General features: G+C 41.2%; 1 protein-coding gene across 1 annotated transcript; it reads left to right on the top strand.

Moving 5' to 3' along the window:
• The first annotated feature begins 1,397 nt into the window (after positions 1-1,397).
• Positions 1,398-25,756, top strand: LOC110519982 (collagen alpha-3(VI) chain). Its single transcript, XM_021596918.2, has 8 exons — positions 1,398-1,641; positions 12,432-12,545; positions 15,429-16,025; positions 20,123-20,716; positions 21,029-21,664; positions 21,802-22,392; positions 22,487-23,146; positions 25,137-25,756. The coding sequence occupies exons 2-8, from the start codon at positions 12,458-12,460 to the stop codon at positions 25,745-25,747; spliced, it is 3,777 nt and encodes a 1,258-aa protein (XP_021452593.2). The 5' UTR covers positions 1,398-1,641; positions 12,432-12,457; the 3' UTR covers positions 25,748-25,756.
• Positions 25,757-25,786: the final 30 nt, after the last annotated feature.

Raw genomic sequence — 25,786 nt, 5'->3', positions numbered from 1 at the left:
AACTATTAAATCTGAAGTGAAAAGCTTGCACAACTGCTGAGTGAAAACGTAGTTAGCCTACAGCTGTTTGAAATGTAGGGCCACTGTATCTACACAGATCAAAAATATAAACCCAACATGTAAAGTTGAGCCCCATGTCGCAAGGATTTGTACACAATTCCTGGAAGCTGAAAATGTCCCAGTTCTTCCATGGCCTGCCACTCACAAGACATGTCATCCATTGAGTATGTCTGGGATGCTCTATATCGACCTGTATGGCAGCGTTTTCTTGATTCCGCCAATATCGAACAATATTGCACAGCCATTGATTGAGGTGTGGGAAACCATTACGCAGGCCACAATCAACAGCCTGATTGTAATGAGTGCGCTGAGAGTCTGGAAGCAAGTTCAGGGACTGAGTGTTTTAATAAAAAAATGTAACATTATACAAAATAAGAAAACATGCAGAAAACTGAAGAGCTCTCCAGTAGGTGTACCAAAAGATTCAAGGGCTATTTTCTCAAAAGTGGCGTTACAATTTTGTCAACCTTCAATGATAATTACTTTCCCATTGTTCCTCAACTGTAGGTTGGTATACCATTTTCTATCTCTGGGTCTCTACTTTTATGCATTGTAAAAAAAACACTACGAGACCGAATCAAGCCGGTCGACCACATTTTCGAAAACTTTTACTTCACTACATTCCTAAAGAAAATAACGTACTTTTTACTCCATACATTTTGAATGCTTAGCAGGACAGGAAATTGGTCCAATTCACGCACTTAAGAGAACATCCCTGGTCATCCCTACTGCCTCTGATCTGATCTGGCAGACTCACTAAACAACAAATGCTTTGTTTGCAAATCATGTCTGATTGTTGGAGTGTACCCCTGGCTATCACAAACAAATAAAAACCTAGAAAATTGTTCCATCTTGTTTGCTTAATATAAGGAATTTTAAATGATTTATTATTTTTTTCTACCACTGACCACCACATGCCAGTTACTTATCTGAAACTGCTTGCAGACTTTACTCAACTGTGACATCGCGAACAAAAACAGAGTAAAGAGTGATAACTCTCACTCTGTTTATGTGTTGTTGTTTTTACCTTTTGAAACAAATATCCAGATCTCTGTTTAGCCAGATTATTCAATAAGGGTCCTTTAGAGACGGATGAAGAAGCGGAAGGAGGGAGGTGAGAAGAGAATCTCACTCCAGGTTTGTGACATCATATTCCCCACTGCTTCCATCCAGACCAAACAGGGCTGTGCATCTGGTTTTTATTTAAGACCCCCCCCCCCCCCCAATATTTCCCTTTTTCCCCTCTTTGGAGAACGTGGGAGGAGGAAAAGAGGAGTGGCAGTGCTCCAGAAGCTTGGGAGTTTGTCCCGTCTCAGCCTTAGTCAGAGCCACAGATCCTCTGCAGAGCGATCGAGAGTGTGGCAGTCTGTCTCTGAGTGCTTTGTTTCATTGTGTGCCATTGTTCCCAATAACAGATTATCCTCCCCATCTCCACCTCGCTCATCTGCCTTCCTTCGGGAGGAGCTGGAGAAGCCAGCTGCACAGAGGGGAAATACCTGCAGGATAATGACCTAAAGGCCTTTGTCATTTTGCAGAATTTGTTTTACCAAAGACTGTGGAATAAAGATAGTTCAGCTCAGGGTAAGTGTTAAACTCTCTCGGACTGTTTTAAAAGTTACTTTTCGAAAGTAGTGAAAGTTGGGAGTTGTTGTTTACTGGTGAGAGCATGTTTTTGCTAGTTTTTGCACAATGGATCAAGAACACTTGATATGTTATTTTTGTTCTCATTTCTTTGCATATTTTCAAGCATTACATTTGACTTGTGTGTGTCTGAAACTGGCCATGGTATGGCATCTCATAAATGTGAGCATGCAAGCCCATAATCATAGTTTTCTCCTGACATGTTACCTTTAAGCTCATAAATATCAGACACCAAGTATTTGAAGGCAGAGTGATACCTATACTTAGAGGGCGAGAGGAGTGGAAGAGTTAGAGGTGAGACATAGTTACAGTGGGGGGGAAGTAGGAGTGCTTTAGCGATGCAATGCCACAGGACATGTGGAGAGCAGTACAAAGAGATGACAAGGCGTGTGTCTGCTCTCTATCTTTACTGGATCAGAAAAAGCTGCACTTCTGCATCTAAAATACATGAGTGCTTGTTTTAAATGAGTTGGGGTGTGAGGGTAGTTTGCTCACTGTGGAAACTCTGCCAGCATCAAAGTGAGTTCCAAGTGGAGATAATTTATCTGACCAGAGTTGTGAACATATAAGGTACTGCATTCCACAAAGTGGTGCAGTCGCGCTCTCCTCCACAGACATGTGGTGCACAGGTTTTTATATTAATTCTGATGTAGCATTAATTTAAGGCAGGGGGGTCAAACTCATTCTATGGAGGCCCTAGTGTCTGCAGGTTTTTCTTTTCAATTAGACAAACAGGTATGGGGAGTTCCTTACTAATTAGTGACCTTAAGTAATAAATCAAGTTCAAGGGCGAAGCAAAAACCTGCAGCCGCTCGGCCCGCCGAGGAATGCGTTTGACACCTGTGATTTCATTTAAGGCTTAACCTTTTCTACAGGCACATCAAAACAGCAGCATGGACTGAAATGTGTGTTCTTCAAGAAGCTCATGTCAATGTGTCCCAGAGTCACTTGTTCCTTAATTGTTGATGTTAAAGCGCATGTTGTCTTTTTAGCATTTGGGCTTTTAGCATAACATAAGTGGCCCCCAATAGCTGTTTGTTGAAATAAATATGTTCCTGAGTGATAGAAATGGCTCGACATAGACTTATGATTCCAGCGTACTAAGTGTGTCCCTACATTGGCGTTTGAGCACCACCAATCGGTGGTGGTTGAGTGTAGCGATGTTTTCAGCTCGGTCTCAGCTATAAACCACACCCTCTGGAGCGAATGGGAGAGTGGAAAGTGTGACGAGAGAACGTTTTCCACACCCCCGGCCAGATGGACTGTGGGAGTTTGGTCCTTCAATATGAAATCCAGAGTCAGGGAAAACCGGGTGTGCATCATTAACCTTTACTCTCACCCTCAAGAGTGAAATTATACATGAGTATTTTTGTGTGTGCTCAATCTTTCCCATTTCACTCCAGAAAATGTACTCCCATCACAGTTGTACTCCCACAGCCAGGCCTTTTGGGAAGCTCTTATCATAAGACACCAGCAGAGCAGCATTAGGAAAATTCGCAGTGAAGGAGTTGTTTTGTGAATCAGCCTAGCTAAGCTTTATTGCTCTATGCTCTCCAGCAAAGTCTCTGTTTTTTAGACACTGCAGCACATAGACCTTTGGGGGGTTTTGCGGTCATTTTATAAGGCCCACCAGAAAGAGTTGTCCCCAAGGTAATTTATTTCAGAATGAACATTTGCGCCAAGTTTCACGACTTCATGATTCACCTCAACTGATGCCATTACTCTTTTGAATGATGAATGTCTAGATGAACTATATATTGTTGTGCCATTTTAAAATTGATGCAGTTCTGTACTTGAGCTGTTCTTGTCTAATTTATTTTAGATGTAACCTTTATTTATCTAGGCAAGTTAGTTAATAACAGATTCTTATTTACAGTGAAGGCCTACACCAGCCAAACCCGGACGACGCTGGGCCAATTGTGCGATGCCCTATGGACTCCCAATCACGGCCGGTTGTGATACAGCCTAGAATCGAACCAGGGTGTCTGTAGTGGCGCCTCAAGCTCTGAGATGCAGTGCCTTAGACCGCTGCACCACTGACGAGTAAAAAAAAATGAATATTATGTTCTGAATTGTGTCATGTTTTGTGTAGATCCCAGGAAAAGTAGTTGCTGCTTTTGCAACAGCTAATGGGGATCCTAATAAAATACCAATTAGATGATAACATGTATTCCAATGAAAAAATAAGTAATGTGCTGTAGAAAGGAGTTACATTGTAACATTTAATTCATAAAGCCTTGCAGTCATCACAAAATCTTGAGAGGCCATATGACAGGCCTCGTATTCACAAAAAACCTCAGAGTAAAAGTGTTGATCTAGGATGCTCTCTAAAAGGCATGACTGGTTCTAGATCAGCTCTCCTACTCTGAGACGTTTTGTGAATAAGGGCCCAGATTTTGACAATGTGCGAAGAACATCAACCTTTTTGGTGATTATCACCTACTTACAATGCAGCCAGCCTGAAGCATTAGGACTGTTCGCCTGTCTGCCTGTCCGCCTGTCCTCTTTAACCTTTATCATTGATCCTATCATATTCTTCCAGGCGGTGGGAGGGGCGTTTTGGCCAGTGTGGCCCAATATGGCCCTAAGATTGGTTAATTAAGAGGACAGACATCAGGGCTGCGTTCAGTACGTTTTTATGTTCTGGAACGTTCAATTGAATGGTAACGGTGTTCTACTGAATGACCAGTTGAAAAAACGGGGAGGGGACGGGATGAGTTATGGGTTGGGGAATGCTGTCAGCAAGGCCACTGTCCTTTAAATATGTCACTCATTGCAACAAACTACACCTTGCCATACCCACCAAACAGGTGCAAACACACCTCAGAATGTTTAAGAACATACAAGAACTTATTGGGAAAATGTGTTGTTCAGTACAAACCGTTCTGCAACGTAAAAAATGTTCAAGCCAAACTGAGCGCACCTCAAATGTTCTTAGTTGGCACAGTTGAGGGTAACGTTGAGAAATGGATACACAAGAAGACATTTCATAGGGGAAATAGCAATATCAATTCTAGACCTTCAATTTCTATCTGAAACTTTTCATCTCTTAGTTTTCTGTTGTGCAAGCAGAGTACACCTCGTGACTCATTGTAGCAGAGAGGATTGATGAAAGACAGGGCTCCCTCTTAGAGTTGTAGGTTCTATACAGTAAGATAATGTTTGGGGAGCTGCTGGTGTAGTGCTAATGTGTGAACCCTACGTTACAGCATAATTTGTGGGTATGCTATGCACACAATTGTTTGCACACTAGAAGAGAGCATGGGGTTTGTGTGTTTAATGTCTTTGTTTATTGGATCTGTTTAGTGTCGGCCAACATGATATCATTGAAAAGCGTCAATCTGATATGTTTGCAAAAATATATTATTCAAGAAATATGAAGTTCATGTGAATACATTGCATTTAATGGGGAAGATCAGTGTCACAATCTTGAAACCTACAGATAGGCATCACAGACATGATACTTAAGTTAATACATTGTATTCAAATGGGTGTCATGTTCTGACCTTTATTTCCGTTGTCTTGTCATTATTTAGTATGGTCAGGGCGTGAGTTGGGGTGGGCAGTCTATGTTTGTTTTTCTATGATTTTGGGATTTGTATGTTTCGGCCTAGTATGGTTCTCAATCAGAGGCAGGTGTCATTAGTTGTCTCTGATTGAGAATCATACTTAGGTAGCCTGGGTTTCACTGTTTGTTTGTGGGTGATTGTCTATGTTGATTGCTTGTGTCAGCACAGTTCTCATTAGCTTCACGGTTGTTATTTTGTTTATTGTTTTTTGTATAGTGTGTTTCAGTGTTCAGTGTTTCTTTATTAAATATCAAGATGAACACAAACCACGCCGCATTTTGGTCCTCCGATCCTTCTCGCCTCTCATCTTCAGTGAAGAGGAGGAAGACCGTGACAATGGGGGGGAAGATATGTGTCACAATATAAACGCCTAGAGATGACCGTCAGAGACATGATGCCTAAGTGATAACATCGCATTCAATGAGATTTAATGCATTATTTGAATATATATGGGTCAAGTAGTTCAGCTCCAGAGTTCCTCTGTGGAGATGGGAGAACCTTCCAGAAGGACAACCATCTATGCAGCACTCCACCAATCAGGCCTAATGATAAAGTGGTCAGACGGAAGTCACTCCTCAGTAAAAGGCACATGACAGTTTGACAAAAGTAACCTGAAGTACTCTCAGACTATGAGAAACAATATTCTCTGGTCTGATGAAAGATTTAACTCTTTGGCCTGAATGCCAAGCACCACATCTGGAGAAAACCTGGCACCTTCCCTATGGTGAAGCAACGTGGTGGCTGCATCATGCTTGTGGGGACTGGGAGACTAGTCAGGATCAAGGAAAGATGAACGTAGCAAAGTACAGGAAGATCCTTGATGAAAACCTGCTCCAAAGCACTCAGGACCTCAGACTGGGGTGAAGATTCACCTTCCAATAGGACAATGACCCTAAGCATACATCGAAGACCATGCAGAAGTCTCTGAATGTCCACGAGTGGCCCAGCCAGAGCCCGGACTTGAACCCAATCGGACATCTATGGAGAGACCTGAAAATAGCTGTGCAGTGACGCTTCCTATCCAACCTGAGAGAGCTTGAAAGGATCTGCAGAGAAGAATGGTGTGCCAAGACTCAAGGCTAATATCGCTGCCAAAGGTGCTTCAACAAAGTACTGAATAAAGGGTCTGAATACTTATGTAAATGTGATATTTCAGTCAAAAAAAATATCTACATTTGCAAAAAAAATCTAAAATCCTGTTTTTGCTTTGTCATTTTGGGGTATTGTGTGTAGATTGATGAGATTTAAAAAATCTGTTTTAGAATAAGGCTGTAACATAACAAAATGTGGAAAAAGTCAAGGGGTCTGAATACTGAATACGAATACGAATGCACTGTCAATCACCAATACATTTCTTTGTGGTCCAATACATTTCTTTGTGGTTCTTTGCTTCTTACAGCCATTTGGGATGCAGTGTTTCAGTTTCAATTACGCAATATTTTGGACAAAACTGGATGAATGTAACCAAGACTGGGAATGTCAAAACAATCAAACTAGCAATGGCAATTATCACAAGTCAGTCATAACGTCGCTAAGTAATAGGCTGGCTTATCTAGACGTGTAGCCACTTATTTAGCAAGCTAAAAACACAGAGGCTAATGTTAGCTAGCTAGCTTCTGGGAGGATCTTTAGCTTTTTAGCTTCTGGCTGACTTTTTCCCCCCATATTGTTTTTCTGTGGCTACAGCTAGAGATGCAGGTGTCATTTGGTTAGCTAGCAAGAAACGTGAGTCACTTCGCTTACAAGTTTTGCTGGACTAGAATGACTGTTATAGTTAGCATATCTCTTAGTTGTACAGTAAATCAAATGTACTTGGCATCGATCAAATGGGCGTGCAGGCAGGCAAGTTCCCATTCAGTTGTCAAAACGTGGGGAGGGACAAGTATTCCTTGAAAATAAAAAATAAGCTAACACGTTTGGTGTTTGCCAAAAGGCATGTGGGAGACTCCCCACACATATGGAAGAAGGTACTTTGGTCAGATGAGACTAAAATTGAGCTTTTTGGACATCAAGGAAAATGCTAGGTCTGGCTCAAACCCACCTTAACTCACCCCGAGAATACCATCCCCACATTGAAGCATGGTGGTGGCAGAATCATGCTGTGGGGATGTTTTTCATCAGCAGGGACTGGGAAACTGGTCAGAATTGAAGGAATGATGGATGGCGATAAATACAGGGAAATTCTTGAGGGAAACTTGTTTCAGTCTTCCAGAGATTTGAGACTGGGACGAAGGTTCACCTTCCAGCAGGACAATGACCCTAAGCATACTGCTAAAGCAACAATCAAGTGGTTTAAATGTCTTGGAATGGCCCAGTCAAAGCCCAGACCTCAATCCAATGAAGAATCTGTGGTATGACTTAAAGTTTGTTGTACACCAGCAGAATCCATCTAACTTGAATGAGCTGGAGCAGTTTTGCTTTGAAGAAATGGCAAAAATTCCAGCGGCTAGATGTGCCAAACTTATAGAGACATATCCCAAGAGACTTGCAGCTGTAAATGCTGCAAAAGGTGGCTCTACAAAGTGGGGGTATGCACACTCAAGTTTGCAGTTGTTTTGTCTTATGTCTTGTTTGTTTCACAATAAAAAATATTTTGCATCTCAAAATGGTAGGTATTTTATGTAAATCGAATGATACTACCCCCCCAAAATACATTTTAAGGCAACAAAATAAGAAAAATGGGGGTGAATAGTTTCGCAGTCCACTGTATATAAAGTATATGTCAAATGTTTGGACACACCTACTCATTCCAGGGTTTTTCTTTATTTTTACCATTTTCTACATTGTATAATAATAGTGAAGACATAAACACTATGAAATAATACATATGGAATCATGCAGTAACCAAAAAAGTGCTAAACAAATCAAAATGTATTTTAGATTTGAGATCCTTCAAAGTAGCCACCCTTTGCCTGGAAGACAGCTTTGCACACTCCTAGCATTCTCTCATCGAGGTTCACAAGGAATGCTTTTCCAACAGTCTTGAAGGAGTTCCCACATATGCTGAGCACTTGTTGGCTGCTTTTCCTTCACTCTGTGGTCCAACTCATCCCAAACCATCTCAATTAGTGATTGTGATTGTGGAGGCCAGCTCATCTGATGCAGCACTCCATCACTCTCCTTCTTGGTCAAATAGCCCTTACACAGCCTGGAGGTTTGTTGGGTCATTGTCCTGTTAAAAAACAAATGATAGTCCCAATGAGTGCAACCAGATTGAATGTCGCAATCGCTGCATAATGCTGTGGTAGCCATTCTGGTTAAGTGTGCCTTGAATAAAATTTAAAAAATAGGGCTCGCTGTCAACTGCTTTATAGTAAGCCTTGAGATGGTACCATCCAGGACATCTAGAAGGGAGTGTATTTTATACCGAACCCCTCCCTTGAGATGTCGTAGAGGCTTCTCAGGGTGCCTCTACATCACAATTTCAATTGGTAGAGTTTAAACGCTCAGGGCAAAAAGAGTTAGATTTACTATACCGAACAAAAATATAATTGCAACATACAACAATTTCAACAATTTTACTGAGTTATAGTTCATATAAGGAAATCAGTCAATTGAATCAGTCAATCAGGCCCAGACAATTTTTTCCCCACAAAAGGCGTTCGTTACAGACAGAAATACTCCTGAGGTTCATCATCTTTCCAGGTGGCTGGGCTGGTGTTGTTCACACGTGGTATGCAGTTGTGAGGCCGGTTTGACGTACTATCATTTTCTAAAATGACATTGGAGGCAGCTTATGGTAGAGAAATAAATATTCAATTCTCTGCCAACAATTCTGGTGGATATTACTGCAGTCAGCATGCCAATTGCACGCTCCCTTAAAACTTGAGACATCTGTGGCATTGTGTTGTTTGACAAAGCTGTACATTTTAGAATGGCCTTTTATTGCCCCCAGCACAAGGTGCACCTGTGTAATGACCATGCTGTTTAATTGGCTTCTTGATATGTCACACCTGTCAGGTGTATTATGTATGTATTATTATTAAGGAAAAAGGCTCATTAACAGGGACGTAAACAAATTTGTGCAGCACATTTTTTGGAAATAAGCTTTTTGTTCGAATGGAAAAATTCTGGGATCTTTTATTTCAGTTCATGAAACATGAGACCAACACTTTACATATTGCATTCATATTTTTGTTCAGTATATATACACTGAGACCAATAAATTAATAACATTCTCTCTTATGTAACCATACCAAACGGAACATGTCATGCAAATGTGAGTATCCCAGATTTACATTGCTGAGTTAAATAAAGGTTTAAAGAAATAATAATAATAAAAAACATTTACTATATTACATATATTCTATAAGACCAGGCTGTTGCAATGAACTGGCAAAATAAAGACCAGAATTGACGTGAAAATGAAAGTTACTCTTTAAATTACTTATCTATGTGAATAGATCTGAGGGTGAGGAAAACATGTCACATTTGAGCCCATGATACTGTACCTGAATTTTACCCATTAGTGTGTAACTTCCCAATTTTTCGTTCTTCTCCATTAACTTTCAATAGTTCTTTATATCATCACACACACTTTCCTCACCATAATCTGTGCGTCATTGAGCTGCCCTCCGCTGTGATTTGGCTGGAGTAGCTGCCAGAGCACTGTGTGAGTGCACTTAGATCGTAAAATGAACTCCCCTGGGGCTCAACTATGGGCATATGACTGTGCTCACCTTCATCATTATGTTAATAGTGGATACCTTCCCAGTCATGGGCCATGTATGCCTGCCAAAGATATTACATTTTTTTGTCCCCTTTCCTTTGGTGACAGTGTTTATTTGTCTATGCAAGAAAATTCCTCATTGCCGAACAGCTCAGTTGCCAGTTGGAATTGTAAATATGGGTTTACGGTGGGATTTTAAAGTGAAAGAGAGCTGAGGTTGGGCATTGTGTCACGCAGAAAACAGCAAAGTCAGCACATGGTGCCGTATTTAGCTATTTCTGCACAGAAATGTCCGCAGCATGACATTATCAACAGAAATTCCATAGTTTAGAATACCTATTGGGTGTGCTAAGGTTTCCACCATACAGTATCTATGCAGGCTTACTATTACATTTGAACTCTGTGTACATTAATGGGTCTACAACAGCAGCTCTGTGTAAATGGTGCTAATATGGGACCCTAACGGGGAAGTGCTCCGGCAAGTTACCCACTACTTTATGGGGATCTAGTGATGCTGCACTGGTGTGTGTGTGTGTATGTGTGTGTGTGTGTGTGTGTGTGTGTGTGTGTGTGTGTGTGTGTGTGTGTGTGTGTGTGTGTGTGTGTGTGTGTGTGTGTGTGTGTGTGTGTGTGTGTGCGTGCGCGTGCGACTTGTTTGAGACTGTGAATCTCAGCTTGGTCAGCAGCGTACAAGGCATTTGATTACTGTTTTTGTAAACATTTTCAGAGATCCAATAAATTCCTGAGCTCAGCCAATTTGGCGTATGTCCTTCAGTCATGGCATACTATATCTGTTTTCGGGGCTCTAAATTAAACATTTAATTGGTAGCACTGGTGCACCTAACTTAGAAAAGTTAGGAGCACACATAAAACGTGTATATATGTTTTTTTTATGTATAGCCTACATTTGGCCTATATGAATCATACTTATTCTCCAGAAGAAGATACCACTTTTCCTTTATTTCTGTGCCACCAAATGTTTGCATATACTGGTAAAGTTATTAGGTTGTTAGTCGGGCTGCATGATATGGACAACAAATCGTATTGTGATTTGATTTGCGATATAGGAATCATAGTATAGAATGATTATTCAAATTCTATGGTTGGCGTTGTTTGGCATGACAACAGATGAAAAAGCCAGGTAGGAGTTATGACAGGGTAGGAACCAATGTTCATGTTTTGAATTGTGGCTTGGAATATCCGATTCCATATGCTTTATGGCTGTTCAGACTGCAGGAAAAATAAGAAATTCTATTTGAGTTTGCAAAAAAATGGGATGAGTCACTTCAAACTGCCAATGTGAACAATGCTTTATTGTGTAGTCTATTTGAAACTCTCTCTGGGTTTGGCCTTAATCTTACTTTGGCAAAACAATCCACGACTGTTGCACACACTCTTTCCTATGAACATTTGATTGGAACAAAGTTTGTCTGCTTGATCTTTCTCTGGACTTTTTCATTTCCCTCGACGACACTTAACATCACAATAAGGGGAAGCTGGACTAAATATAGAACACACAAACCTCACCGTGAAACTGGACTCTCCAGTCCAACAACCTTCCTAAGAACACAACTTTTATAAGATGGAAAATATGCTCCTCGCCAACAGTAGATAATTAGCAATGTAGACTGGCTGTTTGAATAGGTGGTTTTGATCATGCCATTAGGCTCTACAAGTCCAAGTTCTAGCTCCAGTTCGAGCTCAATATCACCTACGCTGCTACTTATTTGGACAGACAGAAATGAGCCACCAATGATAGCACTCTAAGAGAGACATAAACTAACCGGAGTGTGGCTGTTGTTTTGAACCCATAACTGGAGGTGTTTGCTGGCAAGTGCCTGTTGTTGATGTGGATAAGGGAGAAATGCATTGAAAACCCCTTTCTTAGACAGCTTTGCAGGATTGGCTAGTCCAAGCTGACGTTGTGGTAGCAGTGGATCCCATATTTCTACATATAGTTCCATGTGATGGTAGTATGAGGTATTTTTTTCTCCAATGGTGTGTTGAAGAGTAAAACATAACTGTAAATATGTTGTTGACATTAGGTATTTGCTTTCACCGTGTGATGACCGTGGAACAGGGAGGCAACCAAAATCAACAACTTAATGTAGGGTTTCGCTAGGTATTCACAGAGCTTCATAATGTCCCTGTCAGAATGACGAAAACTCAGTCTTGTAAGTTTTTCTATTGTGAAATATTTGCTCATTTTACGATGTTGATGGATTATTATGTTGTATTGTACTTAAATAATTAATACTCGGATTATAAAGCATTGATGATGGTAATGTTAAAGGGAAACTGACACACTTAGGACTACTTCACAAAAATGCAACATTCAAGTCTTCTATTACTTTACCTACTATTTACCTACTATTTACCTTTACTACCTACTTTTTTTTTTCAATTATACCTGCCATAGAGACTGTTACCTGCTTTGATGCTGAAAAGAACACCAACCTTCCATGACACTTCCTGTTCTATTTCATTTGCAGGTGTTACTTTTGGTGTTGGGAAGAAGATGAGGAAACACCGGATGTTAGCGCTGTGCGCTCTTCTGGGCGTACTTTTTGCAGGACTGCTGCCCAAACTTGACGCTCAAGAGGAAGGTAAGCTTGGCTAGGTTTCTATTCTCCGTGTTGCCCTGTCTTAGGCCCCTATCACTTCACATACCCATTGATCTTAGTAGCACCTGGAAGTCTCATTTGTAACTGTGACTATTCAGGTTATGGATAAATCGGTGGATCTGTGCAAGTGCTGTTGAGGATGGTTCTTGTTATTTTCAGCACAAATTAGTCAATTGGCCAAAATGTTAGACATTTAAGAAAAAATGAGGAATGACGATGATATTTCTGAGCACTGCTTTTAAACTGGAGTTGGATTGATATGTATGGGTTGAGGTTCCCCCTTTCTTGAAACAAGAAACGTTTGGGTACAAAGTCAAAGCTTCCCTGCAGGAGGTCAAAGGTAGAGTGATTCCTGAGTAGACCTCATGTTGAGCTTTTCTCATGGTGTGAATGAGAAAAGCTCAACATGAGGTCTACTCAGGAGTCACTGCAGCCTTAGAGTCCTGTGTCATGTTTTGGATCCCTGGCCTCGCAGTTCCGTCTCATTTATGATAGCCTTCTGGTAGGTGAGGTGAGCTAAGGTGTACTGCCTTAATATTTTAGCACCAGTTCATAGCCTATTTTACATGGTACATTAACAGGGTCGTGATTGCAGTCATACCACTGGACTTGGCCTCTTTCACAGCTCGTTGAGAGTCCTCAAAACCGGGTTTCTTCTTTTGAAGATTGCGCACAAGGGCTGGCCGCCGATATCTACTTTCTAGTGGATTCGTCCTGGATCATGGGACAAGAGAACTTTCAGTACGTCCGACAGTTTCTGTAAAGTGTTGTTAAAGCTCTGCATGAGGGTGGCGGTTTGCCCTCGTCCAGTACAGTGGTTCGCCGCAAAACCGAGTTCCAGCCGATCATGTACCCATCTCCACTGGGGGCCTTGGCCCACATCCAGGCCATAGCCTACTGGGGAGGCGACACCTGCACGGGCCCGCACGGACAGACGGTCGCTCCCAAGATGCAGGTACTGTGGCTGGCCCGTGTGAAGGTGTTTGCGGTGGGGGTGCAGGACACGGTGGACTGGGAACTCAGGGAGATGGCTAGTGCACTGCAGGACACACACGTGTTCAGCGTAGACTCTTTCCTGGCCCTGCGGGGGGTAATCCAAGAGTTAGTGGTGGTGTGCTTGTGCGGCGCAGTGACCCAGGCCGGGGATGCCCCTGTGGTTGTCGAAGCCAAAGGAGTGCCTCGAGATGTGACATGTACCAACAAGTGGCTTGTGTCACTACCATACTAATGCCTACATTATCATTAAAAAAGAAAGCAGCTGCGAATGTTTGGCCATATCTGGATGGAGTCCTTTATTAACAGGATTAAGGGGTATTTAACACGATAACCCTCATTCCACCGTCCGGCACCCATTAACATCACTGTTTCTCATCACGTTTAATTTGCCGGTAATACTTTAAGATCACCACCCAGGTTTGCATGTGATTGACACTGCTAATACTTTTCAGAAGAGGGCTTTTGATGGCACTGGTGGCTGCTATACCTCTTACAAGCCAGATCAACCAATTTATAAAGCTTGTGCATGAACTGAGAACAGGCCATCTCAGTCATTTGGAATACCCAGTGCCTTTTTTATATGGTAAAGACAAATTACTGTTAGTTTGACATTTTAGTTCGCTACAACAGCATTGACTATGTAAAAGTTACAAGTAGGATCTTCAAACAATTCAACATTCGTGGTAGACTGTTACAGGCGGACAATAATCTATTCACATTATACAGTAACAGGGTATTAACTTCAATAATCTCTTTCTTTGTCGCTCTCTCTCTCTTTTTCTCTCTATCATCTAACACACATAGACATTTAGAACACCTTCAGTCCACGATCTTTTCTCTACAGAAATCACATAGCTGCTTTTGCCTCATTGAGAACAAATCTCCATATATTATGCCCTAATGGCGTATACCTTTGAAAAGGTCAAGTGAATGAAGAGCAGTGACAAATGGCCTCCCAAATCACGGAGAGCAGCTTTTAACAATGGCTGACCATCCACCCACTGCTTGTGTGTCTTGTTTTTTGTTGTTGTTGTGTGTGTTTAGGCTATGTTTTATCAGTTACTGTCTTCATAACTGTGTAAAATATGTGCATAATATTCTACACTTGGAACAGTAATGAACCTGTCCTGGACTCATCCTTGACTTGCAGCAGAGCCTAGTTTTAATCCAGTATAATATTGACAGGGCAAATTTAGTGTGATATCAACTGAGCAAGTAACATGTAACAGCTTGGCACAATGCACAATCAAATGTTATAGAATAGTTATTTATTCTCTTGATTAACGGTAGAGGCTCTTAAACATCGAGGATGGGCCACAGGGTCATGACTGGTACCCAGTATATCTGAGGTCTGTAACATGAGTCTGCATGGGGTAGCTGAACTCAATGGAGTTGAAGGAGGTCATTTTTGGTGCATTATCACAGAACCCAAGCTGATATAAGACAGATAAAAAGGAGAAACGGACCCCTTTGACAGTATTATGAAATTATGAGTATTATGAGTGTATAATGAGTACAGTGCTTCAAAGCTATTTTGTAATGTTCTGTTGATGTCGCACTGCCCTAAACATTTTGGGAAATGATCATAAACAATGTATTTTGCAAAAAAATACATTAATGGGGTATTATATAGCAAGCTAGGGGGGTCATCCTCAGACTAATTTGCAACCATTATCACTTAAGGTCAACAACTCCTTGGTTCAGCCTACATGCAGTATAAGGTGCTTTTGTGATGTTTTTTAATGATTGATTGTGTTCACCATGAATGTTACATTCAATGATGTACCAGCACATTATCCTTCTCCCTCTTTCTCTGTTTTAATGCTTTCACGTTGCATTTTTTTCCCTGTTTTATCTCTCCCTTTTAAGCACAAGAGTCAGCTGACCTTGTACTCTTAATTGACGGATCTGAGAATGTTGGAGCGGCCAACTTCCCCCGTGTGCGCGATTTGGCCATGAAAGTCATTGAGGGCCTTGATGTGGGCAGGGACACAATTCGGGTGGCCGTGGCTCTGTACAGCGCGGACCCCGAGGTTCAGTTCTTTCTAAATACCTATGAGAACAAAGCCGATGTCCTGGATGCAGTGAAGGCCATTCAGTTCACAGGCAACAATGAGGCTAACCTTGGAGCCGCCTTGGAGAAAGTCGCTGAGAGCCTGTTGAGTCCGGCATCAGGGGGCAGGGCAGAGGAGGGGGTGCCCCAAGCTCTGGTGGTTATCAGTGCTGGACCGTCCAATGACGATTTCAGTGCGGGTGACCGGGCTCTTAAGGCAGCAAGTGTTATCACGTTTGGCGTAGTGGTCGGCGGCACGGCCACCGCCGAGCTGGAGACTATCGCCACAGACAAGAGCTTTGTTCTGTCGGCCCCCGATTTCAGGGCAGTGGCAAGCATGGGTGACCAGCTGCTACCATACGTTAACGGGGTGGCCCAGGGTACCATTGTCGTTCTGAATGAATTCACAGAAGGTAGGTAACTTCCATGCAAGGTGGGAGTGGGTTGAGGGTTCATGGAACATTTTTATTTTGTGTGTGTTGTAGCTGATTGCATACTTTAGGTACTTTAAGAATAATAAATTGCTAACACTTTACATGAAATCAAATCAAAGTGCATTGGTTGCATCCTCAGCTAGTGACAGTGTCTACGGTTCAGGGCAGGGTACTGGGTGGAGGCAAGCTAGTGATGACTGTTTATCAGACGCTCGGGCCCAGCTGTGATGCATATGTACAATCTCCGCCTTCTAGATGGTAGCAGGGTGAACAGACCGTGGCTCGGGTGGCTGAGGTCCTTAATGATTATCTTGGCCTTGATATTCTTGAAGGGGGTATACGTAATGCTGTCATGACACCTTACCTGTATAAGCATTGCAATAACACTTTATTCAACATTATTCAAGAAAAATTCCCTTAGAATAGCTTTTAAGTTTGTTAATTCGTAAAATGGAAACGTGTATACGCAGTACCCAACCCCCTGACACACCACAGGGTTAGCCTTAGAGCATTAGCTACCCGTTGCTTATGCTTTGCTCAAGGCCACAAATGGCAACACAACAAATAGTAATTTAAAGACCCAATATGTAGACATTATTATAAATGCCTCACATATGAATCGTAATAAGACTATGCAATTAACCAATTAAATTAATTATCCAACTCCATAAGATAAATAGCAATTTGCAAGAACACCATAGTTAAGTTACAGTAATAGGCAATAAAGAAATGTCTGAGAGTGGAATTCTAAGTCCAAATGTATTTAATTACTTTGCAAAATGAGTGGATTCACATACGGAAGAATGTACTCTGGTCAGATGAGACCTAAATGTAGCTGTTTGGCCATCAAGGAAAATGCTATGTCTGGTGCAAACCCAACACCTCTCATCACCCCGAGAAAACCATCTCCACAGTGAAGGATGTTGGTGGCAGCATCATGCTGTGTGGATGTTTTTCATCGGCAGGGACTGGGAAACTAGTCAGAATTGAAGGAATGATGGATGGTGCTAAATACAGGGAATTTCGTGAGGGAAACCTGTTTCAGTCTTCCAGAGATTTGAGACTGGGAAGGAGGTTCACCTTCCAGCAGGACAATGACCCTAAGCATACTGCTAAAGCAACACTCGAGTGGTTTAAGGGGAAACATTTAAATGTCTTGGAATGGCCTAGTCAAAGCCCAGACCTCAATCCAATTGAGAATGTGTGGTATGATTTAAAGATCGCTGTACACCAGCGGAACCCATCCAACTTGAAGGAGCTGGAGCAGCTTTGCCTTGAAAAATGTGCATAAACCCCAGTGGCTAGATGTGCCAAGCCTATAGAGACATACCCCGAGAGACTTGTACCTGTACTTGCTGCAAAATGTGGCTCTACAAAGTATTTACTTTTTTGGGGGGGGGTGAATAGTTATGCACACTCAAGTTTTGATACAACCCCCCCTAAAATATATTTTAATTCCAGGTTGTAAGGCAACAAAATAGGAAAATTCCAAGGGTGCTGAATACTTTTGCAAGGCTCTGCACAAGGCATTATTCCAAGCATTATCAGAGAAAGAGACAAAGAGAGACAAAGAAACCATGTCTTGTGCCATGGCCAATAGTTCATTGGAGGAAAGAAAGAAAAACAAAAAGAATCGTAATTAATTTAAGAGCCTTTTACAATCATCTGAGTTGTTTGGATTCAAAATCTGAGTTGTTGACCAATAGCATTACTGTAAAGTTAATCTCCAATCAGATATCAAACCTACAGAATGTAGCTTCTCAGAGGTGAGAAAAAGGGGGTTGGTAAGATCAACACAGAGAAGGCTGAATTCCTGAGAAGACAATCAAACTTTTTGCATAGACTGTTGATAGATAAGAAGAGTAATTTTGGGGGCTGCCCTATATATGTAACTGTGAGACAGCAGGTGCTTGAAATGTGGGGTTTGAGGGTACACTCCTTATTTATCTCAATTGAATATATTAATCACATTTTTATATTGAAATAGTGGTAGATAACATTTCACAAATAGGACAATGCATTGTAATGAAATGTATGACAAAAAACAGATAGGTTAGCATCCTGATTTATTTTCTAACTTAAGCCAGATTGATAATAAAAAACAAACCTAACAAGTGCACAAGCATTACAAAACGTAGTTTTAACTGAATACTGAAATACCGCAGTTTAGCCAATTTGGCTATTTAGATCATGTGTAATCAAACTAGCTGACCTACAAAAGAGCAACATGATAACGTAGGTTTGGTATAGTTTAGTTACTGTAGCTGGTTAGATAAGCTTGCTGTCCCACTTGGATATACAGTAGATGTCCGCGTATACGGTTAACTAGATCTTTACTTTACTGACTTTATTGTCCTCATGGGGAAATGTTGTTGCAGTATCATGTACATGTTAAACGTGGTGTTAACATACTGTAGAGAACAAATTGGCAATACAAAATTCATAACAGTTACATACAGTATATTGTATACCAATGAAAGAGACTTCCCTGATGGCCTTACTGGGTGGATAGGAACATTAGCCCGAGCTCTTTAGGAGAGATATGACACCTGACAAAAATTATTGTGTAATTCTGTTTTTCCTGCTGGGGGGGGGGGGGGGGGGGCCCTATACCTACACCCAGAATGGAGTAGTTCAGTCCAGGTACAGGGGAGTTGGGTCTAAAATTATTTTGTGAGCCTTGATGGGGAGCCTGACCTCATCCAAGCCTGTCTGTTTGAATCTCAGCATATTTTTCTGTCTGACGGTGGCATTGCCAAACCAACAAACATTACAAAAAAATGGTAAATGCTCTCAATGAAGATTTGGTAAACAGAGTCATTGTAGTACAGTCAATATTAAAAAACTTTTGCGAAAGTACAGATCTACTGCAAATATTTTCACCTCTTCCTGTGAAGAAATACAATTTTATTAGTATTACACAATTACACTCTTCTCCTAAACTAGTTTCATACACTGGTGGAAAAAGTACCCAATTGTCATACTTTAGTAAAAGTTAAGATACCTTAATAGAAAATGACTCAAGTAAAAGTGAACGTCACCCAGTAAAATACTACTTGACTAAAAGTCTAAAAATATTTGGTTTTAAATATACTTAAGTTTTAAAAGTAAATGTAATTGCTAAAATGTCCTTAAGTTTCAAAAGTAAAAGTATAAATAATTTCTAATATTTTTTTATTATTGTTTTTTTATTTTTTATTATTATTATTATTATTATTATTATTATTATTATTATTATTATTATTATTATTATTTTATTTTTTACATTTACGGATAGCCAGGAGCACACTCCAACAGGGTAGCCTAGTGGTTAGAGTGTTGGACTAGTAACCGGAAGGTTGCAAGTTCAAACCCCCGAGCTGACAAGGTACAAATCTGTCATTCTGCCCCTGAACAGGCAGTTAACCACTGTTCCTAGGCCATCATTGAAAATAAGAATTTTTTCTTAACTTGCCTAGTTAAATAAAGGTAAATAAAATAAAAAACACTCAGATTTAATTTACAAACAAGCATTTTTGTTTAGTGAGTCCACCAGATCAGAGGCAGTAGGGATGACCAGGGATTTTATTTTGGTAAGTGAGGGAATTGGACAATTTTCCTGTCGTACTAACCATTTGATATTTAACGAGTACTTTTGGGTGTCAAGGAAAATGTTATTGCATAAAAAGTACATTATTTTCTTTAGGACTGTATTGAAATTAAATTTGCCAAAAATATGAATAGTAAAGTACAGATATCTCAAAAAAACGACTTCAAATAAGTTTTACTTAAGTACTTTACACCACTGGTAGCACACCATAAAATTAATCTAGAACACCTCCAAAATGGTACCATTCTGTAATTCCCAGAATGCTGTGCAGCTATGTTTACACAGATGTTTATTAATACAGTATGAATTCTACAATCCATTTTTGTGTGCCATTCATGTTAACTATGGCATTAATTAATTAATCACATCTGTACTTCGGCTACCATTATTAAGGGAGTATCATAGCTGTATTAGCTTTATTTAGCTAATAATAGTTAGCTTTTATCAGGGCTTTCTCTAACATGTGTAATTTTATTTTCTCTTTTAGCCTTGGAAGTGGGAAAAAGGGACATCATTTTTCTCATTGACAGCACTATGGGTGCCACAACCATCAACTCTCTTCGTGAGTTTATCAAAAGGTTTGTTGACACCATGCCAATCGGACCGGACCAAGTGCAAGTAGGTGTGGCCCAGTTCAGCAACGCTGCCAGACTTGAGATAGACCTGAACTCATATGGATCCAAGGAGGACCTGAATGCGGCACTGGGAAGACTCAAGCCAAGACCGGGACAAGTGGTGAACATCGGGGTGGCCCTGGACTTTGTGAGGACCAACATGCTGAGGGGTGAAAAGGGGAGTCGTATTCAGCAGGGTGTGCCCCAGCTGGTGCTGTTGATGACCAGTAAACAGTCCAGTGACAGTGTGGGGCAGGCTGCTGAGGCTCTGCAGCGCATGGGGGTTCTGACCCTGGCCGCTGGCTCTAAGACTGCCAATGAGCAGGAGCTGAAGCAGATTGCCATTGATGAGAGTTTGGTGTTCATGCTGAAGGACTTCCGCATATTGCTTCGCAACCCAAGGATGATTGTCTCTCTCCTCTCCACTCTATCTGGGGTTGTGGTGACTGAGGAACCCACAGAGCCAGGTAATGCTCCTCTCCTATTGTTACTAGGATTCATACTAGCTACTTACATAAAATGTATACCTCACATGTCCGGTGGCATTTTCTTACCCCAAGACTCCAAAAGGCACAGGTGTTAAACTCATTCCATGGAGGGCCGAGATTCTGCAGTTTTTCACTCCTCCATTGTATTTGATTGATCAATTAAGGTCACTGATTAGTTAGGAACTCCCCTCACCTAGGGCTTTATTCAAAATCATTGACATCTAATAGTTGTAACTTGAATATTAGAATAGATGTAATCATAGTTTTTTCCTCCCCTGTTTTTTTCCCCAGTGGTTGAAATTACAACAGTGCAGACCCAGCGAGTAGTCAGAGACATCGTCTTTATGGTGGATGGCTCTAGCTACATTGGGGGTGCCAATCTTCCATATGTGCGGGATTTCATTGTCGGCGTGGTAAACCTGCTGGACGTGCGGCCCGACAGGGTGCGCATTGGGCTTATGCAGTTTGCAGAGAACCCAAAGATCGAATTCTACCTGAACACACACAAAACAAAGCAAGATGTGCTGGCTAGAGTTGATCAGCTCAGGCTAATGGGAGGATCTGCTTTGAACACTGGAGCGGCTATGGATTATGCCCTTACCAACATGTTCCAGGCCTCGACTGGGTCACGTAAGAGGCAGGGTGTCCAACAGGTTCTTCTCCTGATCACTGGAGGCCCATCCCAGGATGAGGTTAAAAAGATTGCAGACAAAGTGGCTGTGGCGGGTGTACTGACCTTCACAGTCAGTGCCGGCCAGGCAGATGAGGCCTACTTGAAGACGGTCGCTTTCGTCCCAAACTTGGCTTACCATGAAAGCAGATTTTCTAGCCTACCAAGTGTTGTTGAACAGATCATGACTCCTTTGATTGCTGTGGTCGGTGACACCGACATCTCAGTAACAGACATCGAAATAACCAAGGAACCTGGTAAGCTTTATGTTGTATTTGAGCTTTTATCAGTACATTTTGGATTTAACAGTTGATATTAAATATTTAAACATTTAAAATTGTATTAAAGACATAGAACAAACTGAAAAGTAATGCCATTGACTCTTTTCTTACAGCAGTTGCTGGAGGCGAGAGGGATGTTGCATTCCTGATTGACGGCTCGGATAATGTCCGAGCAGATTTCCCCTACATCCGGGACTTTATCATCAAAGTCATTGAGCCTCTTGATATTGGACAAGATAGAGTACGGATTTCAGTTGTCCAACATAGTGAGAGGCCAGCTCCCAACTTCTACCTGAATACATATAAGGATAAGGCTGAAGTGTTAAGGGCTGTTAATGATCTAAGACTGGCCGGTGGAAGGAGTCTAAACACCGGAATGGCCTTGAAATTCATGAAGGACACTATCCTGTCTCCGGTTCATGGTAGCCGTGCGGCCCAAAATGTCCCCCAGTTTTTGATCGTTTTGACCGGAGGCAAGTCAAATGATAGTGTGAAGGAATCTGCTAGCGCTTTAAAGACCGATGGAGTGGTACCGTTTGGCGTTGGTGTCAAGGATGCAGACCCTAAGCAAATCGAGGCCATTTCTCACAACCCATCCTTTGCTTTCAATGTGAAGGAATTCAGCCAGCTCAATATGGTACAACAAAGGCTCAATAGCTATGTGAGCCTTCCCAAGGAAGAGCTGAAGGTCATTCTGGACCAAGGTAAGCAAAAGTTTTTGTCATGTTCTGTGTTGATGATGCTCTTTGTGCTGTGATGTATTTTTCTTCTAAACATGCCTTGTTTGTTGTGTCTTAGCCTCGGTTCATGCTTATGCTATCTCAGTTCATACTGATGCTGTGAAAAGAGATATTGTATTCCTGCTGGATGGTTCTGATGGCACAAGGAGTGGATTCCCAGCAGTGCGAGATTTTATTCAAAGTATAGTGGGTAAACTATCTGTGGAGGAGAACAGAGACAGAGTTTCAGTGGTTCAGTACGCTGACAAACCAGAGGCCCATTTCTATCTAAACTCTCACAAAACAAAGGATGCCATTATTAATGCCATAAGTAAAATGAGGCACAAGGGTGGAAGGAGCCTAAACACTGGGGCAGCTCTCCAGTTTGTAAGACACCGTGTCTTTACAGCCTCCTCTGGCAGTAGACGACTGGAAGGTGTGCCCCAGATTCTGATCCTTTTGACTAGCAAGAAATCCAGAGATGATGTTAAGGGTCCTGCTGTAGCTCTTAAAGATCTGGAAATTGTGTCATTGGGGGTCGGAGTTGGGGACGCCAATGTCCGTGAATTGGAAATGATTTCCTTCCAACCTGGTTTCACATACCAGGTCACCGAGTTCTCTGAGCTGCCCACAATCCAGCCACAGCTTGTTGCTGCGCTTAAAAGCCTGTCGAAAGACACCGAAGAATCAGTAGCTCCTGGGATTCCTGATGTGACACCTGGGATTCCTGATTTAGTAGGTAAGAACTTCAGCTTGGATCTGAGTATGCTAAATACAATATATATACCATATTCTTTATCTTTGGAACAATGCTGAAGTTGAAGCATTGTAAATACATAGATACCTAAGCATTTGGTAAACATAGTCTCAGTAGAGTATTTCCTGCTATGTCGATACATGTTATGCATTTTGGTGAAAGATGCTAGTATTTGGTTGCATGATTGAAAAAATAGAATTTTAAAATGTCTTCATTCAGAGTATTTTTTGGCTTTTTATTCTATTAAACCAAAACAATTTCCCCCCATTTCACTCTGTTCTCTCTCTTTATCTCTTACCTCAACCATGTATGGAGAAACTATCCCAACTTCTTTTGAAAAGATTATTCCTTGTTGTTCTGCTTGTAATGATGCCTTTCAGAACAGTGGTTTAGTGCTCCCAAAACCTGCATACACTACTCCAGATTATCATACACCCTTGCAAATATGCATGTGAATGTGTATTGAGACAGACAACCAACCACAACTGTAATTTTGCAGTAATTTCTTCTGTCAGTGATATTTTTCCACTGATATGCCTGGTGTTCAAATTCAGCTTCAAACATTCCTAACAATATTTAATTTTTTTAAACATTTACATGCCTTTTAATTTTTTTAAAACCTTTATTTAACTAGAGAAGTCCGTTAAGAACAAAATTTTACTTACAATGACGGCCTACAGGCCTTTTCTATAATATATTTCTTAGTCAATGTATTCCATTTTTATCTATCTTCACTACCTACTTGATACAGAGAACATCAAAAGGGATATAGTGTTTCTCCTTGACAGTTCAGATGACTCCAGAAATGGATTGCCTGCCATTAGAGAGTTTATACGAAGAATGGCCAATGAACTTGACATTGATGGGGACAATGTTTGAGTTCCTGTTGTGCAATACAGTGACGATGCTCTGGAATACTTCCGCCTTAAAGCTCACAAAACCAAAAGGGCTGTCATCTGTGCTGTTAGAAGCCTAAGGCATAAAGGAGGAAGACCCCGCAACACTGGAGCAGCTCTTCAGTTTGTTAAGGACAGTGTTTTCACTGCCTCGTCCGGGAGTCAGCATCTGGAAGAGGTTCCCCAGATTTTGTTTTAGTTAACTGTTGGAGAGTCTAATGATGACTTCACAGCTGCTGCATCTGATCTGAAACATCTTGGGGTTCTTTCTTTTGCCATTGGGATGAAACATGTAAGGCAAGAGGAGCTTCGATGCATTGCCTACTCTTCCAGATTTATTTTCAACCTACCCGTCTTTGGTGAACTTTTGTCCATAAAGCCGGAGATCCTTGCCTTTGTCCAATTTGTCCAATATACACCTACTCATAATTATGCAAACACAACATCAGAGATGGTGCTGGGAGGGTTTCTGTTTTGCAAAGACATTTCTATTGGCATACAAATTCCAAATCTCTGCTTTCTTGTTCCACATTCCAGAAACATCATGCTTTTCTTGATTGTTTAAAATCAGGAAACTGTGCTTTTCTGGTCCTTTCTGTTTAAGCTCTCTCTTGAACCAATTATACAGTATATCATTGTCTAGTTGATTTACACTAGTTTAGATTCTCCGCTGTCTTAAGCATACAATCTTCGTCTTCCTTCATGGAAGGAGTGTTTGATTTCACATCTTGACATATTTTTCCTAAAACTGAAAATCTCGCTCTACAAACTTTCTTAAATATTTTGTCATTTGAGACCTTTTTAAATCCCTTTAATTTCACATCCTATTTCTTTGTATTGTTGCATTGATGAACATGGTTATAAGGCTTGGCAATATTTATAGAGCTTATGTAATGACCTGAAAGTCATCGTAGTTCAAATATATATAATGGATAATATTTCTGACAATGTGTTTACTACATTCTATTGATATGCCGTCCTTGTGCATGTATATCTGCCTGGCCTGGTATCTGTCATGGTTTTATTATTAAATTATTATTAAATAGGTCATTCAATGTTCTCTTTTGTTGAATTAGATGCTGCACAGAGAGACATAGTGTTCCTTTTGGATGGATCTGATGATACTAGGAGTGGATTTCCAGCCATGCTTGGCTTTGTTCAAAGAGTAGTGGAAAACGTCAATGTTGGAGAGAACAAAGATCGAGTTTCTGTGGTCCAGTACAGCCGAAATCCAGAGGCCCATTTCTTACTGAACACACATCCAGAAAAACAAAGTGTTCTACGTTCTATTCGAAGCCTGAAGCACAAAGGGGGTAGACCACTCAACACTGGGGCAGCCCTCCAATATGTAAAGGACAACGTCTTTACTTCCTCCTCTGGAAGCAGAGGCCAAGAAGGCATCCCTCAGATACTGATACTGCTGAGTGGTGGCAGATCTCAAGATGATGTTGGAGGTGCTGCTGTTGCTTTGAAACAGAACAGAATTGTACCATTCTGTATTGGTACAAGGAATGCAGACATATTAGAGCTCCAAATAATAGCTCGTTTCCCCTCCTATGCTCTTTCTGTCCCTTGGTTCGATGACCTTGAAAGTATTGAACAGCAGCTTTTGTCACTTGTAAAAAGGGTCCCTCGTCAGCCAAAAGTTTATCAACGAACTGTAGTAGGTAAGGAGTTATTTCTCTAACTCGCTTCATTAGCCATTTAATCTGTCACATTTCAGGTT

The sequence above is a fragment of the Oncorhynchus mykiss genome, chromosome 3 (genome assembly GCF_013265735.2).
Source record: "Oncorhynchus mykiss isolate Arlee chromosome 3, USDA_OmykA_1.1, whole genome shotgun sequence".
NCBI lineage: Eukaryota > Metazoa > Chordata > Actinopteri > Salmoniformes > Salmonidae > Oncorhynchus > Oncorhynchus mykiss.
Note: the sequence above shows the minus strand (reverse complement) of the source record. Positions and strands in the feature narration are given on the sequence as shown.

Bases quoted from the DNA above. Each gene is read 5' to 3' on its own strand.
- LOC110519982 (XM_021596918.2), top strand. From the start codon at position 12,458: ATGAGGAAACACCGGATGTTAGCGCTGTGCGCTCTTCTGGGCGTACTT. The intron at 16,026-20,122 runs GTAGGTAACTTC...TTTCTCTTTTAG, and splicing joins TCTGAATGAATTCACAGAAG to CCTTGGAAGTGGGAAAAAGG. The intron at 20,717-21,028 runs GTAATGCTCCTC...TTTTTTCCCCAG, and splicing joins TGAGGAACCCACAGAGCCAG to TGGTTGAAATTACAACAGTG.